Source organism: Cannabis sativa, chromosome 4 (assembly GCF_029168945.1).
Source record: "Cannabis sativa cultivar Pink pepper isolate KNU-18-1 chromosome 4, ASM2916894v1, whole genome shotgun sequence".
Lineage (NCBI taxonomy): Eukaryota > Viridiplantae > Streptophyta > Magnoliopsida > Rosales > Cannabaceae > Cannabis > Cannabis sativa.
This window is the reverse complement of record NC_083604.1, coordinates 5,529,277-5,547,373: the sequence shown is the minus strand read 5'-3', so window position 1 is coordinate 5,547,373 and position 18,097 is coordinate 5,529,277. Positions and strand designations below refer to the sequence as shown.

General features: G+C 31.0%; 2 protein-coding genes across 6 annotated transcripts; one reads left to right on the top strand and one right to left on the bottom strand.

The window, feature by feature from the left end:
• The first annotated feature begins 10,700 nt into the window (after positions 1-10,700).
• On the top strand, positions 10,701-14,889 carry LOC115712820 (BTB/POZ domain-containing protein At1g67900). Of its 5 annotated transcripts, none has more exons than XM_030641201.2 (6): positions 10,701-11,020; positions 11,116-11,184; positions 12,034-12,159; positions 12,266-12,335; positions 12,425-13,711; positions 14,071-14,889. In XM_030641201.2, the coding sequence occupies exons 3-6, from the start codon at positions 12,101-12,103 to the stop codon at positions 14,569-14,571; spliced, it is 1,917 nt and encodes a 638-aa protein (XP_030497061.1). In that variant the 5' UTR covers positions 10,701-11,020; positions 11,116-11,184; positions 12,034-12,100; the 3' UTR covers positions 14,572-14,889. The 5 variants fall into 5 exon arrangements, with proteins under 5 accessions (XP_030497061.1, XP_060969181.1, XP_030497066.1 ...); XM_061113198.1 differs by having other exon boundaries at positions 10,863-11,020; positions 11,116-11,264; XM_030641206.2 differs by lacking the exon at positions 11,116-11,184 and having other exon boundaries at positions 10,873-11,020.
• Positions 14,890-16,594: 1,705 nt separating this feature from the next.
• Positions 16,595-17,582, bottom strand: LOC115712189 (uncharacterized). Its single transcript, XM_030640439.2, has 2 exons — positions 17,257-17,582; positions 16,595-17,152 (listed from the first exon to the last, which is right to left on the bottom strand). The coding sequence occupies exon 2, from the start codon at positions 17,126-17,128 to the stop codon at positions 16,811-16,813; it is 318 nt and encodes a 105-aa protein (XP_030496299.2). The 5' UTR covers positions 17,129-17,152; positions 17,257-17,582; the 3' UTR covers positions 16,595-16,810.
• Between the last annotated feature and the right edge of the window lie 515 nt (positions 17,583-18,097).

The window sequence follows — 18,097 nt, the reverse complement described above, 5'->3', positions numbered from 1 at the left end:
TCAAATTTAAAGAGCAAAGTTTCTCCAGATGAGTCTAACATTATTGGGTTAAAATCCCACGATTGTCATGTCATTATGCAACGAGTACTAGCGGTTGGTGTCTGTAAATTTCTACCGCGTGACACTGCAACAACTATTACGGGAGACGATCGTGTTCAACCTGCAATCGAGAAGACAATGAATCCTGTTGTTCATAGCAGTCAAGCTCACCAAATCATACAACAAAGGAATCTCTTGGAAGATCCTTCAAATCCTTATTATCTTCATCATGCAGATAATCCAACTAATATCCTTGTTTCTCAATTCTTAACTGGACAAGATAACTACATGTCGTGGAGTGGAGCCATGTAATTAACCATCTTTATCAAGAACAAACTCGGCTTCTTGGATGGTTCGATTCCTAAACCCTCACCTACTAAACCGAATTTATATAATGCCTAGTTTAGAAACAATAACATTGTCATTTCTTAGATCTTAAATTCTATCTCTTAGGAGATTTCTTCTAGTATTTTGTATGATGAATCTGCTGCTGCCATATGGGATGACCTTAAGATTAGGTTCCATCAAAAGAATAGTCCACATATATACAATTTGAGAAAATGTTTGATGAATCTAAAGTAGGATAGCCAGGGAATTAGCATGTACTTTACTAAGCTAAAGACTATTTGGGAACAATTATCGCATTATCGACCTTCGTGTGTTTGTAATGGTTGCAACTATGGTAGAGTCAAGAAACTCTAAGATTACTACCACATGGAACACATTATCTCTTTCTTGATGGGATTATTTGATTCTTAATTACTCTCAAGTCAAAAGTAGCATTCTTCTCATGGGCCCTCTTCCTAAGATCAATAGAGTTTTTCATTTGGTTACTCAAGAAGAGAATCAAAGAGAAAATTCAAACACTACTGTGGACCAATATACCAATATGGCATTCGCTTTTCAAGGTGACCAGAGTAGTGCGAACAAGCCAGATTCCAATGGTAATAGGTCTCACCAACAAAAGAGAAACATGCCTTTTGACACCCACTGCAACATCCATGGCCATATAATAGAAAAGTGTTACAAAATACATGGTTACCCACCAGGCTACAACAAGAACAATAAAGGAAAAGATGTTGTGGCCAACCAAGTTCAAACCAGTAATGACACAGGGGTTGCTACAGGTGATGGCACAACACTTCTTCCTCAACTCATCTCGACACAAAACCAGCAACTCCTGAACTTACTTGTTGGCCAACATTCTGGTATGACTACATCTGATCCCAGCACATCAACAGGTAACACAGGTATCGTACTTTCCAATGTGTTTTCTATTCCCAATAATGAATCTTAGATTGTGGATTCAGGGCTACGATACATATTTGTTTTGAAACTAAACTTTTCCAATTTATTTATAATTTTCACTATACTTTTATTACCTAATAATGAAAAATTGGTAGTCAATAAAGGTGGTACAGTCACCATTTCACCCTACATCACCCTGAACAATGTACTATATGTTCATTCTTTTAAATATAATATCATTTTTGTAAATTGTCTCGTTAATTGAAATTCTCTTCATGTTAAATTTTTTACTGATCATAATTTCATCATGTAGGATAACATCCACAAGAGAATGATTGGCAAAGATGAATCCAAGAATGGTCTCTACATCCTTGATTCCACATTTAGTGATTTCATTGCTCTGTCTATTAGTGCAGATACTTGGCACTCCAGGCTTGGACACGTCTTCAATAACTACCTGTATTTACTTAGAAATAAATTGAATTGTAACACTATTGATTTCCATAAAGATACTCCCTGTTACAATTTTCATTTGGCTAAACAAAGAAAACTTCATTTTCATAGCAATAATAACTTTGCTTGTAATATCTTTGATGTTATACATTGTGATATTTGTGGACCAAATCTTGAAGCCTTATATCAACTTCAAACCTCCTTGCATCAGAAGTTCAAGCTCAAAGCACTCGGGCCTTTACGTTATTTTATTGGTTTTGAAATAGCTAAAGGAAAAGATGATCTTTTTCTGTATCAACGAAAGTATACCATCAAGTTACTTAAAGACACTGGTTTTGTAGGGTGCAAACTATCCAAGCCTCCCATGGATCCGCGAGCAAAATTGGATGATAACAAGGGAGAACCCCTCACTGATCCCTCTTCAGAGAAACAACTTGTTGGAAAATTACTTTATCTCACTCTTTCAAGGCCTGACATCACATACGCAGTGAACTGTGTCAGCCAGTTCATGGCCAATCCAACAGGCTCTGAACCATTTGCTCTGTTATCTCAAAGGTTGTCCAGGAAAATGTCTCATCTATTCACCAAACTCTTCTCTGCATCTCAGAGGCTTTTCTGATTTTGACTGGGCCTCTTGTCTAATTACACGACATTCTATTATGAGATTCTGCATCTTTATTAGTGATTGTTTAGTTTCATGGAAAACCAATAAGCATCCAAAAATTTCTAAAAGGTCTGCTGAAGCTGAATATTGAGCTTTAGCTGTCAGCACCAACGAAATTACATGGCTGAATTATCTTCTCAACGACTTGCATCTTCCTCAAACTAAATCTGCCTTCATCTATTGTGACAACCAGTCAGGTATACACATTGCCAACAATCACACCTTCCACGAACGTACAAAGCACATCGAGCTTGATTGTCACTTCATTCGTGACAAAATCAACAACTCTACAGTTCACCTCACCCCAGTTTCCAGTAACTTACAACTCGCAGATGCTTTTACAAAACCATTACCATCTACCACACTCAACTCTCACATACACAAGATGTCAGTATACAATCTCTACCGTCCATCTTGAGGGGAGGGGGTAACAAGTATTCGTGTATTTTCCCAATAGTACTTTTTAGTGTGTATTCAGTTAGTTGTATGTTAGGTGAAGCTATTTAGAGGAGTTAGTTACTTTTCAGTTATTTCAGTTGTGACTGATTAGTTGGTGGGATGTTGGTTAAGACAGTTGGTCATTCACTATTTATATACTATGTAGTTCTTCATTGAGACAAACCACCAATAATATTTTTCTGTTTTGTTCACTCTTTAATTAATCTGCAATATATCAAGCTTGAACAAGGCTTTCGGTGCAAATTAAATTAGTTTTTTTTTTTGACAAAATTGTTAAGTTTATTGAGATTTATTGAAATTTTATTTTTACACATTTATTAATTAAATTCTTATTATTAAGATTTTTATTTTTATTTTAATGTAATATTATTCTTCACATGTTTTATTAATAGTAATCATGCTTATTTCCTTTTCATGAATAAACTTTATTTTATTTATAAGAATCTTTCATAAAAATAAATAAATATAAATAAACCAATATTAGTGATAAAAATGACAATAATTATAAGAAAGTAATATGATATTATTTAGAGGTGATTTATACATAAAATTTTTTATTAAAATGTAGACCTTAAATTCTGTAAGGTTTTTGCCTAAATTGCCTTATGGTTAAGCTATAATATATTATAATTCTTGTAGTGCTTTACTATTTAACGTTTCTCTTTAATTCGATCAACTTCAACTTTGCCATCTATTTTGATATAATAATTAGTTATTTTATCTTAATAATGTGTCAACCTTTTACCACTCTAATAATAACTCTTTTAACTAGCTAACTATAATCTAAATTTGTTAGGCAAATTATTTTAATAATAAAAAAATTATTAAGAATATATATGTATGAGATGATGAAAATCTAAATTTGTAAGAATTATTATTAAATTAATTAACTATTATTGAAGGCCAGGAAGCAAGTTTACACTTTACACGGCTGTAATAACATCTTTAATTCATCACCTATGGTCTAATCGAAATCAAGCATAATAGAGTCAAAAAATTTCACATACCAAGTGTAATATTTAAAGCTATTAAAGCAGAGTCACTTATGATGATATCATTTACATATACTAAAAAAAAAAGAGTAATAGATTTAGTGGTATGTTTAATATACAAACTATGATGAGGCTTTGAGGAAGTAAAACCAAATGATTCTAAGCACTGATGCAACTTCTTAAATTAGGTTCGAGGAGCTTGCTTGAGGCTATAAAGAGCTTTCTTTAGCTTGCAAACCAGATGAGGAGCATGGGGTAGTTCAAATCCTAGAGGCTGAGCCATAAACACTTCTTTTTGTAAGTCTCCATTAAGGAATACATTATTGACATCAAACTGTTGAATGGACCAATTTTGAGCTAATGCAAGAGAAAGAGAGAACAACTCTAATTGTCAATGGTTTCACAGCTGGACTATAAAAGTTTCAGTGAAGTCAAAACTAGCATGTTGATGAATTCCTTTAGCAACCAATTGAGCCTTGTGTCTATTGACTGTCCCATCAAGATTAAACTTTTCTTTGTACACCCATTTGCAACCTATGAGATTGGGAGTCCTTCCAATTGGCAAAGGAACATAATTCCAAGTACCATTTTTCTTAAGAGAAACTGTTAGGTTGTTTTTAGTATTATTTTTAAGTTAATTTTTAGTGTGTTTTTAATTTAGTTCTATTCTTGTTTGGAGCAATTTTATGTTTTTTATCTTTTATTTTTGCAGATTTAAAATAGAAGAAGATTAGAAAATATCAAAGGAATAAGATGGAAAAAAGATAAAAAGATCTCACAAAAAGATGATATATAAAATAGAAAAAATTGTGCAGGAAAATAAAGCTGAAACTTCAAGCCTGAAATCGACTATGTTTTGATTAGATTTTGGAAAAAGTCAAAACATAAAAGTTCTATATCTCTCTTTCATCTTTTCGAAACATCTTGAATCGTTCAATTCTGAGCATTATCGAGAGAGTTGTGACTAAATTACTATTAGTCGACGCAGTAGAAAATTGACTGCCCCTTCTAATCCTAAGCAGAATAGGTTTTTCTGTTCAGCGTTTTTTTATTTGTTTTATCATTTTTCAGCTATAATATAAGTGGACTTCAATAGTTTTGTGAGAAGCAATTCAGAGGGAAAAAGGAGTACGGATTTCAGAGACCAAAGTCAATAACTAAGGCATTCTATAGAGGGTTTTCAGCATTATTTTATTCTCTATCTTCTTCTCTTTCTTAAAGTTAATATGTGTGATTTTGCTTCCATGAATATGTGTAGCTAAATTCTTGATTAGGGTTAGATGAATATTATTTGACATTACTTTATGGTTTTAATATGATTTATTTTGCTCTTAATTTCTATGTATTCTATTTCATTCGTGCTTAATTACTTTTAATTATCTGGCCATCAATTAACTATTTTATGATTTCGATACGAGATTTGAGAAATGAGTGTCGATTATGCTATAATGAAATAGAACTGAATTTTGATATAGGACGAGAGTACCTGTATGGTTTAGATAGCTTATAGGGTTTCTGTGTTTAATGTGATTAAGATTTATATATCTGAGAAGACTATAAATTACCTTAGTAAACCTGCTATTGCATAGAAATTGATAATAGAAAGATAATCATATTAAGACATAATCAATAAATATAACTGAAATCGAAACCCTAATTTTTATTAACTGTTAATATGCTTAAATTGTTTCTCCTTTCATTTTTTTTTATTTTCTAGTTTTAACCTATTCTTAATTTTTATTTAATCAAATAGAAATAAAAGTTTAATTTTAACGTAGTTAACTACAATTCTCATGGGATCGACCTCACTCTTGGTGAGTCTAGTACTTGTAAACGATATGTGCACTTGTGTGTGCAAAATATCACAACAAGTTTTTGGCGTCGTTGTCGGGGATTGTTAGTCAATATTATTAAAAATCAAATTTTATTCTAATTTGGTTTTTCTTCTTAGTTTTAGTACTAATTTTGTTGTTTCAAATTTTTATTTTTTTAGTACTAATTTAGTTTTTTTTTTTTTTTTAATTTTACTAATATTTTACTGATGAGTTTGACCTGCAAGATAAATCCAGATGCTATACCTTGAGAATTTTGTCCAACAACATAATGAGCCATTCTATTATGCTTGGAGGAGATTTAAAGAGCTTAGAGAGAGATGTTATCCCACTCTCTCAAGTGGATATTTTACGTGGCTCTTCTATAACGGACTTAATGATAAAACTAGAAGCTGGGTTGATTATGGAACAAAAGCCACTAGAGCGCCTCTATTAATGAGAGGCTATGATGTAATAAATCTGTAGAATAATATGGCAGATTTTGATTACGACTAGGGCCGACCCTGAAAATATATGGGCCAAAGATGAATTAAATTTTGGGGCCCTCAAAAATATTTAAAAAAAAAATCAAAAGAAGAGTGTTATGGGATTAGAATCCATGACCTTAGACATAATGCCATCCACCTCAACCAACTAAGCTATGAATATTTATTGCTTATAATACACTTAAATTTTACTTAAATAAAAGCCTAATAATTTTTTTTTTTTATTTTGGGCCCCCGGAAAGTGTGGGCCCTAGGCGCGGGCCTAGCCCGCCTATGCCTAGGGCCAACCCTGATTACGACTGGCATTGGGATCCATCACTTCAGGGTTGGAGTCACCAATACCCACCTTATTGCCCAAACTCTCCCCAACCAACTGAGAAAGAGGAGAAACTACTATCACTTCTACAATCACTTTCATAAGAGATTAATCTCTTAACTGACATGGTGAGATCATTATGCGATAATTCAATGGCCCATATGATTCAGAATGTAATAACTTCAATGATGAAAGTTATGAAAGTTATTGGTACAATGAAGAAGGGATAATAGTTGAATACAAGGAAGATAATGAGCCTACAATTGAAGATCAAGATCCTTTTGAAGAGGAACTCATTGAATATGAAATCACAAGTAAGGGTATGGATAGCCAAGTGGAGAGTGAGCAACAAGAAAAAAGGTTGTTAGATGAAAAAGTAAATACTGTGACATTGGAGGATGAGGAAGCACATGGCATCATTGATTCGACTTTATCAATGATATTGACTAATAAATCACCAATGAATCCATATATTTCATCAACACCATATTATATTCTCTACGATCTACGAAAGACTTCTCCCAAGCTCATCATCCAAAGTCTTATGTTGTAGGTGACTTTGGTTCAAACTCATCGCTTGCCAAGCTTGAAGGTAAGTACAATAACAATTTTCAAGTTGTCTTGCATGACGCTTATTATGGGCGTCAACCGCTTATTGAAGTGGCGCTTAGGTAAGTTTCCTTTCCTTTCTCTTTAATGTCACATTGGGGACAATATGTCACTTAGTTTGGGGGGTGACTTCTTAAATTTTTATTTTTAGTTTTTTATTTTAAGTTTTATATCTTTTAATTTTTAAATTTAGTTTTTATTGTTGTGAGTCAATTTGCTTAATGTGAGTCAATTACAATTTGAAAGTAGGTAGATTGCATATGGTTTGGAAAGTTCATTTATTTTTCGAAAAATTCGTGTGCTTGGTGATATTACATTCTTGACTAATTTTAATTTTTGCTTTAAAGGAACATGGAATCATATTAGGTAATTTTCTAGTAATTGAATTGGTTTATGTATGCTAATTTGACATGTGGAAAGTTGTTTGAAAAAAATTCTAGAACTTGCTTGCTTGCTATTTGAGATGAAATAATAAATTATGCATGACTAGGAAAGTGATTTAGGCATTTTTTTGATCGATTGTGCCTTTCAAGTCATCCCTATAATTTTATCTTAGTTACCCTTTTTGAGCCTAAACTTATTCTTTATTTCTACACATTCTGAACCTAGAAAAGATAAACCTATGAATATCCAAAATTTAACCTTAATTATACCATAAGTAGATCTTTAGTTTAGAAAAATTTGGATGGAGAGTTTGTTGTATGTGTGTGAAAAAAGTGTGAAAATTGAGAGAAGATGAAAAAAAAATTTAAATAGCAACAACTTGAAAAAAAAAAAAAAGAAAGAAAGAAAAATCGACAACCTGTGTCAAATCTTAAAAAAAAAGATAAATATAAAGTTGTTGCAATCTTGTTGAAAAAAAAAAATATATCTCTCTCATGTAATTAGAAAAAAAAAATAAAAAAGGTATTGAGATGGTGTGAAAAATATTTTGGGTGACATGATTGGAGAAGCTTATGGCATAGACAAGCCTAAATGACCATTTCAACTACCTTTACCCTAAGCCTAACATTACAAGCCTAGAAAGACCTTCTGATTCTTGGTTGTGCATTAATTCATATTAGTGGAGAATAGTAAGTATTGCAAGCATATAAAATTTTGGGTTAGTGGATTGATGATTGTAATTGGCATGCGTAAAATGGTTCAACTATTAGTATAATTGTATTCTATTGTTTCATGAGCTGAATGAAAATAAAGTGAAGTATGTCAAGGGTGTTGCACGCGTGACTATTTTATTTTATACATATGTAAAATAGATTGTTTGAATATTACTTTCTATATTGTAAATTATTTTGAATTTCTCAAAGTTTTGTAGGATTTCTTAAATAGCTACATAAATATGAAAAAAAATAAGATTAAAAAATTATTCTAGTTGTCGAAACAAGTAGAAGATGTATCAGTACATTCATTTTAAGGGGATGCATTGTAGAATCACTTTAATTTTTTTTAAGTGAAATAATTTTTTTTAAAATTATATAAACTTAATCCTTTAAGTACATAAAAAATGGTGCTTTTAAATTTAATTTTTTTCTTTACAAATCAAATTTAAACATTTAAAATAAGACATTACATTTTAGCATTATTATAATTTTATAAAGATTTTTTTTTGAACCATGAAGAAAATTTTATTGAAAAAAATCATTATGTAAAGAAAATTGTATGATTGAATTACAACTATAAGTGATCAAGGGGAGATATTTAGTATTGTTAATAAACTCATTATGTAATCATCTTTTGTTAAACATATATATCTTTATATATTAAAAGTGTCTATCTAACGACATTTCTTGGTTTAACAGAATATACCTTAAAAATAAAAGGAATATTCTGTTAAATTTAACAATGTTGGTAGGTTTGATCCTCCCGTTAACTTTCAAAAATATATAAATAATTAAACCCAACAAATTAAACAATTTTTTTTTAAACGTTTAAACCCTATAATTAAACCAAAAAATTAAACAATCTTTATTTAAAAGTTAAACAATCTTCATTTAAAAGTTTAAACCCAATAATTAAACCAAAAAATTAAATAATTTTTTTTAAAATTAAAAAAAAACTACACCGATACCCACCCTAAATAACAATCATCAATATAAAATTTAAACTCTATACAAAAAAATCGTTTATAACATAAAACATTTGAATAACAATCTGTATATTATAGGTTTATATACACAATTATGACATTCTTAACAATTAGTTTTATAAAACATATCGTTTATAACATAATTTACAATTAGTCACTAAATTCTTAAACAAAAACCATAAGAACTTAAAATAAAACTAATATTTACGTGGCTTGCCACGTAACTCGCATCTAGTATATATATTATATATTATTCGACTTTATTAATATTGGCTCACAAATGATGTAAGTGTAGGGTACCTTGCATTATTAGGGACCCATAATTCATGAAATTAAAAGAATCTGCCCCATATATATATAAAAATTTATTTCTTAATTAAAGTCTCTAATTTATTAAACATTTATTTCTTTTGATAGCAAATTAAAGGCAATGCCGATCAATATTATTTCAATATAGATAGATCAATAAATATACTTTATGAGATTAATGCAAGTATTAAAAGTAGTACCTAAGGGATCACTCATACACATATATATTATATGATACTAAACTATAACATCGATCGATCACACATGGATAATATCATAACTCATATGTGTATTTATTAATTTGTTTAACGATTGAAATAGAGTGGACCCAGCCAAAAGAAAAAAAAATGGAGTCATTGTTAATATAATCAATGCTAGGATTATAAAAAAGTCTATATGTGAAGAAAAAAAAACATGGAATAAGTCTAAAATAATATGATGTGAAATGTGTCCATGAACATGACCTTCAAGCCTTCAACTGCCAAGAAATTTTCTGATTTTTTTAATTAATTAAAACTTTTTGCCGCTCTAGCTAGCTAAATAAATTAATACTCCACCCATAGTGTTATTCCTAATTATAGAAATTTTAATTTTGTATTGTTAGAGAGTTTCATATTAATAACGTAAAGAATCATATATAATAAACGCAAAATTATTTCTTTCATTATTAATTATTATTAATTGATGATTTTGAGATAAAATCTCATACATCTTATCACTCTTCTTTTTTTTAAATATAGATTTAGAAATTATAATATCATTGCTAGAGTTGTTAATGAATTTATTTATTTTTTAAAATAGACGATAGTAATATTCTGGCAACCATGCATGCATAGGCAAATTATTTTAGTCTGGTTTTTCTTCATTACACACCAATAATATACAAACGTTTCATGTTCATGGGCCATATATGCCATTAATGAATAACAAGGGTGTTTTAGCTATTACCAAAAAAGACAAAGGGTAGTTTTGATATTTCACTTTTATTTATATAAACCTCTAATGATATTAATAATAATAATATTTAGTGTGGATTCTGGTGGCTGTAGGTGGAGGATAGTTAAAGGCATTTTGAAAGTGATACACATATCCTATTCCTTCTCTTACTTTTTTGTTTTTATTTTTTGGGTATGCTTTGTTTTTCACAAAAGTACCAATTATAATTACCATTCTATATAATACTTTTCTTTAGTTTATTTTCTTATTATTATAAATTTTAGTTTTAAGCTAATATTCCCTTATTATGGAATTGTGAGACGTACGATGTTGCGTATAAAATAGTGTTTGACTAAAATAATCACTATCCATGTACTCTAATTAACAAAGAAAAAAAAATTCAATTTTTATCACCCCTATACATATATAAATATATTTATATATATATTTTAGAGAGTGGCAATGATGAGAGAGAAGGATAGAAGTGGGTGCAGGATAAGCACGTGGGCGTCTTCTCTTTAGAATTGCACGCTGGCATGGCATGTTGCTGTAGTTTATACTAAGCTCATAGAGAAGATTAAAAAGAAAAAAGGTTAAATTTTTATTGCTATTCTTCAATTTACAAAAGAGAAGAAAAAAAAATGATACATGGGATTTTCTTTTTCTTTTTTAATTTCTTTTTTTCAGATTGAGTTGTCTGGTGAATGATTGGCATATCTGCAGCTAAGAAGTATCACAAACTTTTTTAGATTTCAGGTTGTCATATATTATATATTATTATCATTATTATTCACTATATACTTTCTAATTTAAGTATTATTCTCTAATGTATTCTGGTTAGTATGCTTGTTTATAAAGCACAAATATTTCTTCTTTCTTCTTCTTCTTCTTCTACTTTTGATATGTTTTTCTTAGCTATGTGGGTTGGTTTTTGAGTGGCTTATTAGGAAGACTGAAGTGTGTTGTTGTGATTGTAGTGAATTTGATTCTTTGTTTGCATGTCAAAATCAAAATGGGGTATAGTATAGAATATAGTAGATAGATAGAAAGAAAGAACAATTTTTTTGACTGATAAGACATGGCCCTTCTTCTGGGTTTTTGTCATTTTTGACTGTTATTCTGTTATATATATATATAGATATAAATTCCCAATTACATTAAACTCATTTTTTTGTATCTTCTCACCACACCACTCACAAAAAGCTCTTGTCTTTCTTTCCTCTATTCTTGGATATCCCTTAACTCTTACCTATCTTTCTCATTCAAAAATACTCTCTTTATTAAGAAAAAAAAGGTAAAAGTTAATTAAATTCTGAATTTTTGGGGTTGTGGTGTGTTTGAGAAGAATTCTAGTTAGTTAGGTAAACTTAGTGGGAAAAAGCTTTCTTCTCCTTTAGTACAGGAAATGGTTGGTCTTGACTGTTTTCTTTTTCCAAGAGCTTTGTGATTTGATTACTGTTAAAGAAGGAACCATTCTTATTTTTTTACTGGCTCCTGGTGTACTGAAAGGGTAGTCTTTTATAAATCAGGAAGTGTTTTTTTTTTATTTTCAATTTTTGTTTTTAATTTTTTCTTTAATTTTTGATATATAAAATCTTTATTTAGATACCTTAAGAAGTGTCTGATGAACTACTCATAAGGAGAGAAGGAGAATAAAAAAGATTCAGTAGTCATGAAGTTTATGAAGCTTGGATCTCGCCCAGATACTTTCTATACTACTGAAGCTGTTAGGTAAAAACATATCATTATCATATATATGAATATATGTATCTGTATAGACTTAAAGGTGTTTGAAGAAATTCACCAATGAAAGACTGATTTTTTATTTTATTTTCAGGTCTATTTCCTCTGAGGTTTCTAGTGATCTTATAATTCAAGTCAAGGGAAGCAGATATTTGCTTCACAAGGTAATTAAGTTCAAGTTCTTAAATTAAAAGAAGTAATTAATTAAACTGTTCCTTTAATTAATTGATGTTCTTTGTTTTTTTGCATACAGTTTCCTCTTCTGTCCAAGTGTTCTAGGCTTCAGAAGCTATGTTCTGAATCTCCCGAGTCATCACAACACCAAATAGTACAACTCCCTGATTTCCCAGGTGGGGTTGAAGCATTTGAGCTCTGTGCAAAGTTTTGTTATGGTATAACCATAACACTTAGTGCATACAACATAGTGTCCACACGTTGTGCTGCTGAGTATTTGCAGATGACAGAAGATGTTGAGAAAGGTAACCTTATTTACAAGATTGAAGTTTTCTTCAACTCTTGCATCCTTAATGGTTGGAGAGACTCAATTGTGACACTACAAAGCACAAAAGCTTATGCTTTGTGGTCAGAGGAACTTGAAATTACAAGCAGATGTATTGAAGCAATTGCTTCCAAGGTCTTAACTCACCCCTCAAAGGTGAGCCTTTCCCACAGTTACTCAAGGAGAGGTACTAGAGATGATGTGTCATCATGCAATGGTGGTGGTGGTGGAGAGAGCCAAAGACATAGGACAACATCCAAAGGTTGGTGGGCTGAGGATTTAGCAGAGTTGGATATAGACCTTTATTGGAGAACTATGATAGCTATTAAATCAGGTGGAAAGATCCCCACCAATCTAATTGGAGATGCCTTGAAAATTTATGCTGCTAGATGGTTACCAAACATTCCTAGAAATGGATTTGTTCACAACAAGCATGGAGATTCCGAGTCTGATTCTGATTCTGAGTCAGCAAGTGAAGTAAACTCTAAGCATAGATTACTGTTGGAGTCTATAGTGAGTCTACTTCCAGCAGAGAAAGGTGCTGTTTCTTGTAGTTTTCTCCTCAAACTTGTCAAGGCAGCCAATCTTCTTAATGCTTCTTCCTCTTCTAAAATGGAATTGGCAAAAAGGGTGGCACTCCAATTAGATGAAGCTACTGTCAGTGATTTGTTAATACCTTCTGGTTCTTACTTAAACGGCACACGTTATGATGTAGACATAGTGATGACTATATTGGAACAGTTCCTGTTACAGGGGCAGAGTCCTCCAACTAGTCCTCCCAGGTCTAAGTTTGGGTTTGAAAGGAGGAGGTCTCGTTCAGCTGAGAATATTGACTTTGAGTTTCAGGAGAGCAGGAGGTCTTCTTCTGCATCACATGGATCAAAGTTGAAAGTGGCAAAGCTTGTGGATGGTTATCTTCAAGAGATTGCTAGGGAAGTGAATTTGTCACTCTCCAAGTTCATTGTTATTTCTGAGTCTATACCTGATTTTGCTAGGATTGACCATGATGATCTCTACAGAGCTATTGACATTTATCTTAAGGTAAAAGACAAAACTACTGATTTTCACTGATTTTTGTTTACATTTGAATAAATTTTAATATCTGAGCATGCTCACATTATCATTGTTTAGGATGTGGGTCATTATAGCAGTAGCTAACCAACTCTCTTGACCTTAAAAAAAATCTTGTCACGTTTGCATATTTAATTAGCAGTTGGGATTAGGATGACCCACCAGAAAACTAATCAACAAAAGGGGTTTCTTGATGAGTTTAGTAATGCCTGAAGTTATTTGATTCTGAAAGTTAATCTTAATTAAAAAGGTCTTATCTTTCTCTGTTTTGAAGATGATGTTATTATATTTATCTTTGCTAACATAAATTCTTAATGACTGATATCTAGGCACACCCAGATCTCAATAAGAGTGAAAGAAAGAGATTATGTCGAATTCTAGACTGCAAAAAACTATCTATGGAGGCTTGTATGCACGCTGCACAAAACGAGTTACTCCCACTAAGAGTGGTGGTCCAAGTTTTATTCTTTGAGCAAGCTAGAGCTGCTATGGCAGGTGGTAAAGTGGCTGAACTACCTAGCAACATAAAAGCACTTCTAGCCTCACATGGAATTGACCCATCAAAGCCTCCACCACCATTAAGTACCACAACCACCATAGCAGGTGATGATCAATGGAGTGTCTCTGGCCTTAAGTCACCAAGGTCCAAGATCTCAACTTTAAGAATGAAGTTGGCTGAAGATGATGGTTTAGATGAAAATTACATCAACCCTGATGGGACTGCAAGAAGCTCTAGGCTTAAAAATACTATATGTGCTCTTCCCAGTAGACCCAAAAGAATTTTCAGTAAGTTATGGTCAGCCAGCAGAACTCCAAGTGAAAAAAATTGAGTGAATTTTCTTCTTTCTTTCCTGGCTGGGTAATATGGTAATCAAAAGGGTAACATATACTCTGCTTTTTCTTTTTGGTTTCTTATAATTCATGCAAAACTCAATCCCATGTAACTTGTAGTAGGAAGAAAAGAAAAAAAAAAGGAATCCCAATGCTCATTAATGTGATCAATGTAACCTAAAGTAATAAGTAACAAGATTTTCAGGAGTTGAGATGGAAAATCTCTTGCTGAATCTTTATTAGTTGTAAATGACTAATTGTGGGACCAATTTTGTTGTGTTTGTCTATAAATCTGCAACACCTGTCTTTGTCTCTTATGTTTCAACTCATTGGATTCTCACACCAGTAAATCAAGATTTATTTTTTGGTATTCCATGTGTATGAATTGAACATAATGCATTGCTTTGAATTGGATTTCCCTATCTTTATTTCTTTCTTTTGTTTTAAACCAATTATTAAGCTCCCATCTAAATTCTTTAAGACTGTCTCTGTGTTTCTCATTTGATCAAAAAGAGAACTTATACAAAATTTAAAATGTATAAAAAAAAAATGATAAAAAAGTTATTAATTTTTTTCTCCGCTTGTATTGGAATAATTTTTTTTTTCTATTTTAAAATAGAATAGTCATACTACCGAAATGATAGAAAAATTATTTCGATATTTTAAATTACAAATTTACAATCGAACAAAAAAAAAAATAGAATAAAAACTATTTCATTACCACTAACAAAATACCACTTTATTTTATGTTTAATTTAAGATTATTTTAGGAATTTGCTAAATAAAAGAAATGTCAAAAGAGACTAGTGTAGTCTAATATTATTATGAATTGTTATATTATTAGTGTAATTTTATATTAGTTCTACATATTTAAATTTAGTAATTATTTTGAACAACTGGTAACTATGGTGTGTTATATATTGATGGTGATTAATAACAAGAGAAAACAAGAAAATAATATAAAGTTGGAAAAAGTTGTACAAGTTAGTAAAATGTCCATCAATAAGAAGTATCAATGGGTTAAAGATCCAACTTTTCTCTTGTTTTGTTTTAGGGGTAAATAAAAAAAAGATCTTACCTAACAAAAGAGTTAGTAAAAATAAGAAAACACCATATTGATTGAGTAGTAAGATGAAATAATTGAGGAGGATAGTTATCAAAAGCACTATCTACCAGATTGACTAATTTGTAGCCATGAATGATTACATATTCACTTACTTTTCCCCCACATTTGGCATTGACTTGATAAATCCAGAAACTGTTACCAATGGAAGGTCATTTTCAATGTTCTGAATTTTGATGTAAACTTACAATTGTTGTCTAAATGCATTATGCACTGAGCCATAAAAAAAGAAAGAAAGAAAGATCTTACAGTCTGAAATAGACATCTCACTAGGCCTGGTTTTTATTCTAAGTATAGTTTTCGAAGGTGGTCTTTGGTGTTTACTTACTCCTGTTCATCATCATATATAGTTATCTTCCAAAATGAACAACTATAATTGTAATTCAGATGCGTGGATTTTATGTTACCTTATCATTTTACTTTTTTACCATACATATGTTTTTGATTGTACCTCTGTAAAATTTCACCCTTTTTTTTTAATTATTATTAAAAACTTGAAAAACCAGTAACGAAATAATGATGGACACAATCATTTCAATTGTTCCGCATGATTAAGAAAATCAACAAGTAGAGATCCTTTGTTCCCAGTCCATTTCTAGCCGTACACTTTTGAATAACATATTTTCCCTTTTTATTTAATTCTCTGCTTTTCACCTTAACTAAAGCATTTTCTCTTTGAGTACTTAACCGTTGGAGAGATCAACCAAATGTGGGGTGGTTATGGTTTAAATACTATTATTATTATTATTATTATTAAGGCATAATAAGTACAAAAGCCAAAGTTGGCAAATATGGGGTCTAATTAAAACAAGTTTAAAATTAGAATAGCTAAAAATACACTTAGTTGGATGGTATTCAACCATGTATTTTTGACCATTCTATTCAATGAGCATTGATCATTTATTTAAAAAAAGAACCAATTTATATTATAACAAATTAATTATCCACTTCCCTGCTTACAAAATAAACACACAAAACTAAACAAGGGTAAAAAAAACTCAGAAAACACACTGATAATATGATAACATATAGATATAGATATAGTGATAACACATAATAGAAGCTTGTGATATAAATACAAGCACTAATTGATGATGAATAATTTTGTTGAATTTTCACTGAACATTAGTAGTAGTGGAAGTAGTAGTAGTAGTAATATTGGGCTTTGATTCACGAAGGTTTGCATTAGTGTCAATACTTTTGGTTCTTTGGAGACTTGGTGCTCTATGAAGCCTGCACCTGAACGACCCTGCATGAGTTGTTGGGGAACATAGGCAATTGTTCTTTGTAACACTTGCCTGCCTTGTAAGCCCTGACCCTGAACCCGACCCGGATCCGGACCCGGGTCCAGATCCACCCATGATCATTTCTGTTTCTGATGGAATCTCAACCTTCATCTCCATCTTGTTAGTGAATTGTCCACTGAAATCCATGATTGATTTAGTCTTCGTATATACCTGGACATATTAATAATTTAAGATAATTGAGTAGTGTTTGGAAGGAAGGAAAATAAACAAGTAAAGAAAATTAAACAGAGTATATATATGTAGAGAAGTTTGACCTGAAATCCCAAGTAGAAATTGGCAAGAGAAAAAGGGTGTTTGGATTTTAGTTTCTTTGATGAGAAGAAGAAGAAGAAATATTGAGAGAATTAAAGAAATGGTTGTGGATATTTGAGTATTATTGAGATGAACAAAAGTAATAAGAAGAAGAAAACTTTATTATGGGCATTCATTCAATATTATCTTATCTCTCTTTTTTTTTCTTTTCCTTTATTTCTCACTCACTCACGGGAGTGATCACTGATCATGATGATGATCCTTTGATATATCATGTATGATCAACTACACCTATTAAAGTGTCACACCTATACTTGTCACTTTTAACAAATAAACCCATCATGCACATATTACCATTATAATATCATTCAATATATGGAGATCATATCAACAATTTTTTTTTTTCTTTTTTGTAATTTGTTTTAATGCAAAGCCTAATATTTGGGCAATTACAATGTGTTGAATGAATGACCATGATAGAGTCTGGCAGTGGGAGTGGTACCCTCTAAGAAGCTTTTAGAGAGTAGGGTCATACTCAATTTATATATATAAATGTGTATATATATAATATATATATATACCCCACCATTTTTATGATGCATGCTTATATATATTATGCTTTCTCTATACATTCTTGTGGGTGTCAATTGCCTTATCATTTCTTGTGTGGGCCTCTTACTTTCATCATTATTCAATATGAAGATATGTCATTCCAAATTCTTCTTTCACTCTATTCTATAGATACATATTCAAATTCCATTATATGACATGAATATACATTATGTATTGGTGGTTGATTATATAAGCTCTTTATAGCTTAATTTGGCTACATTAGGGTGTGTT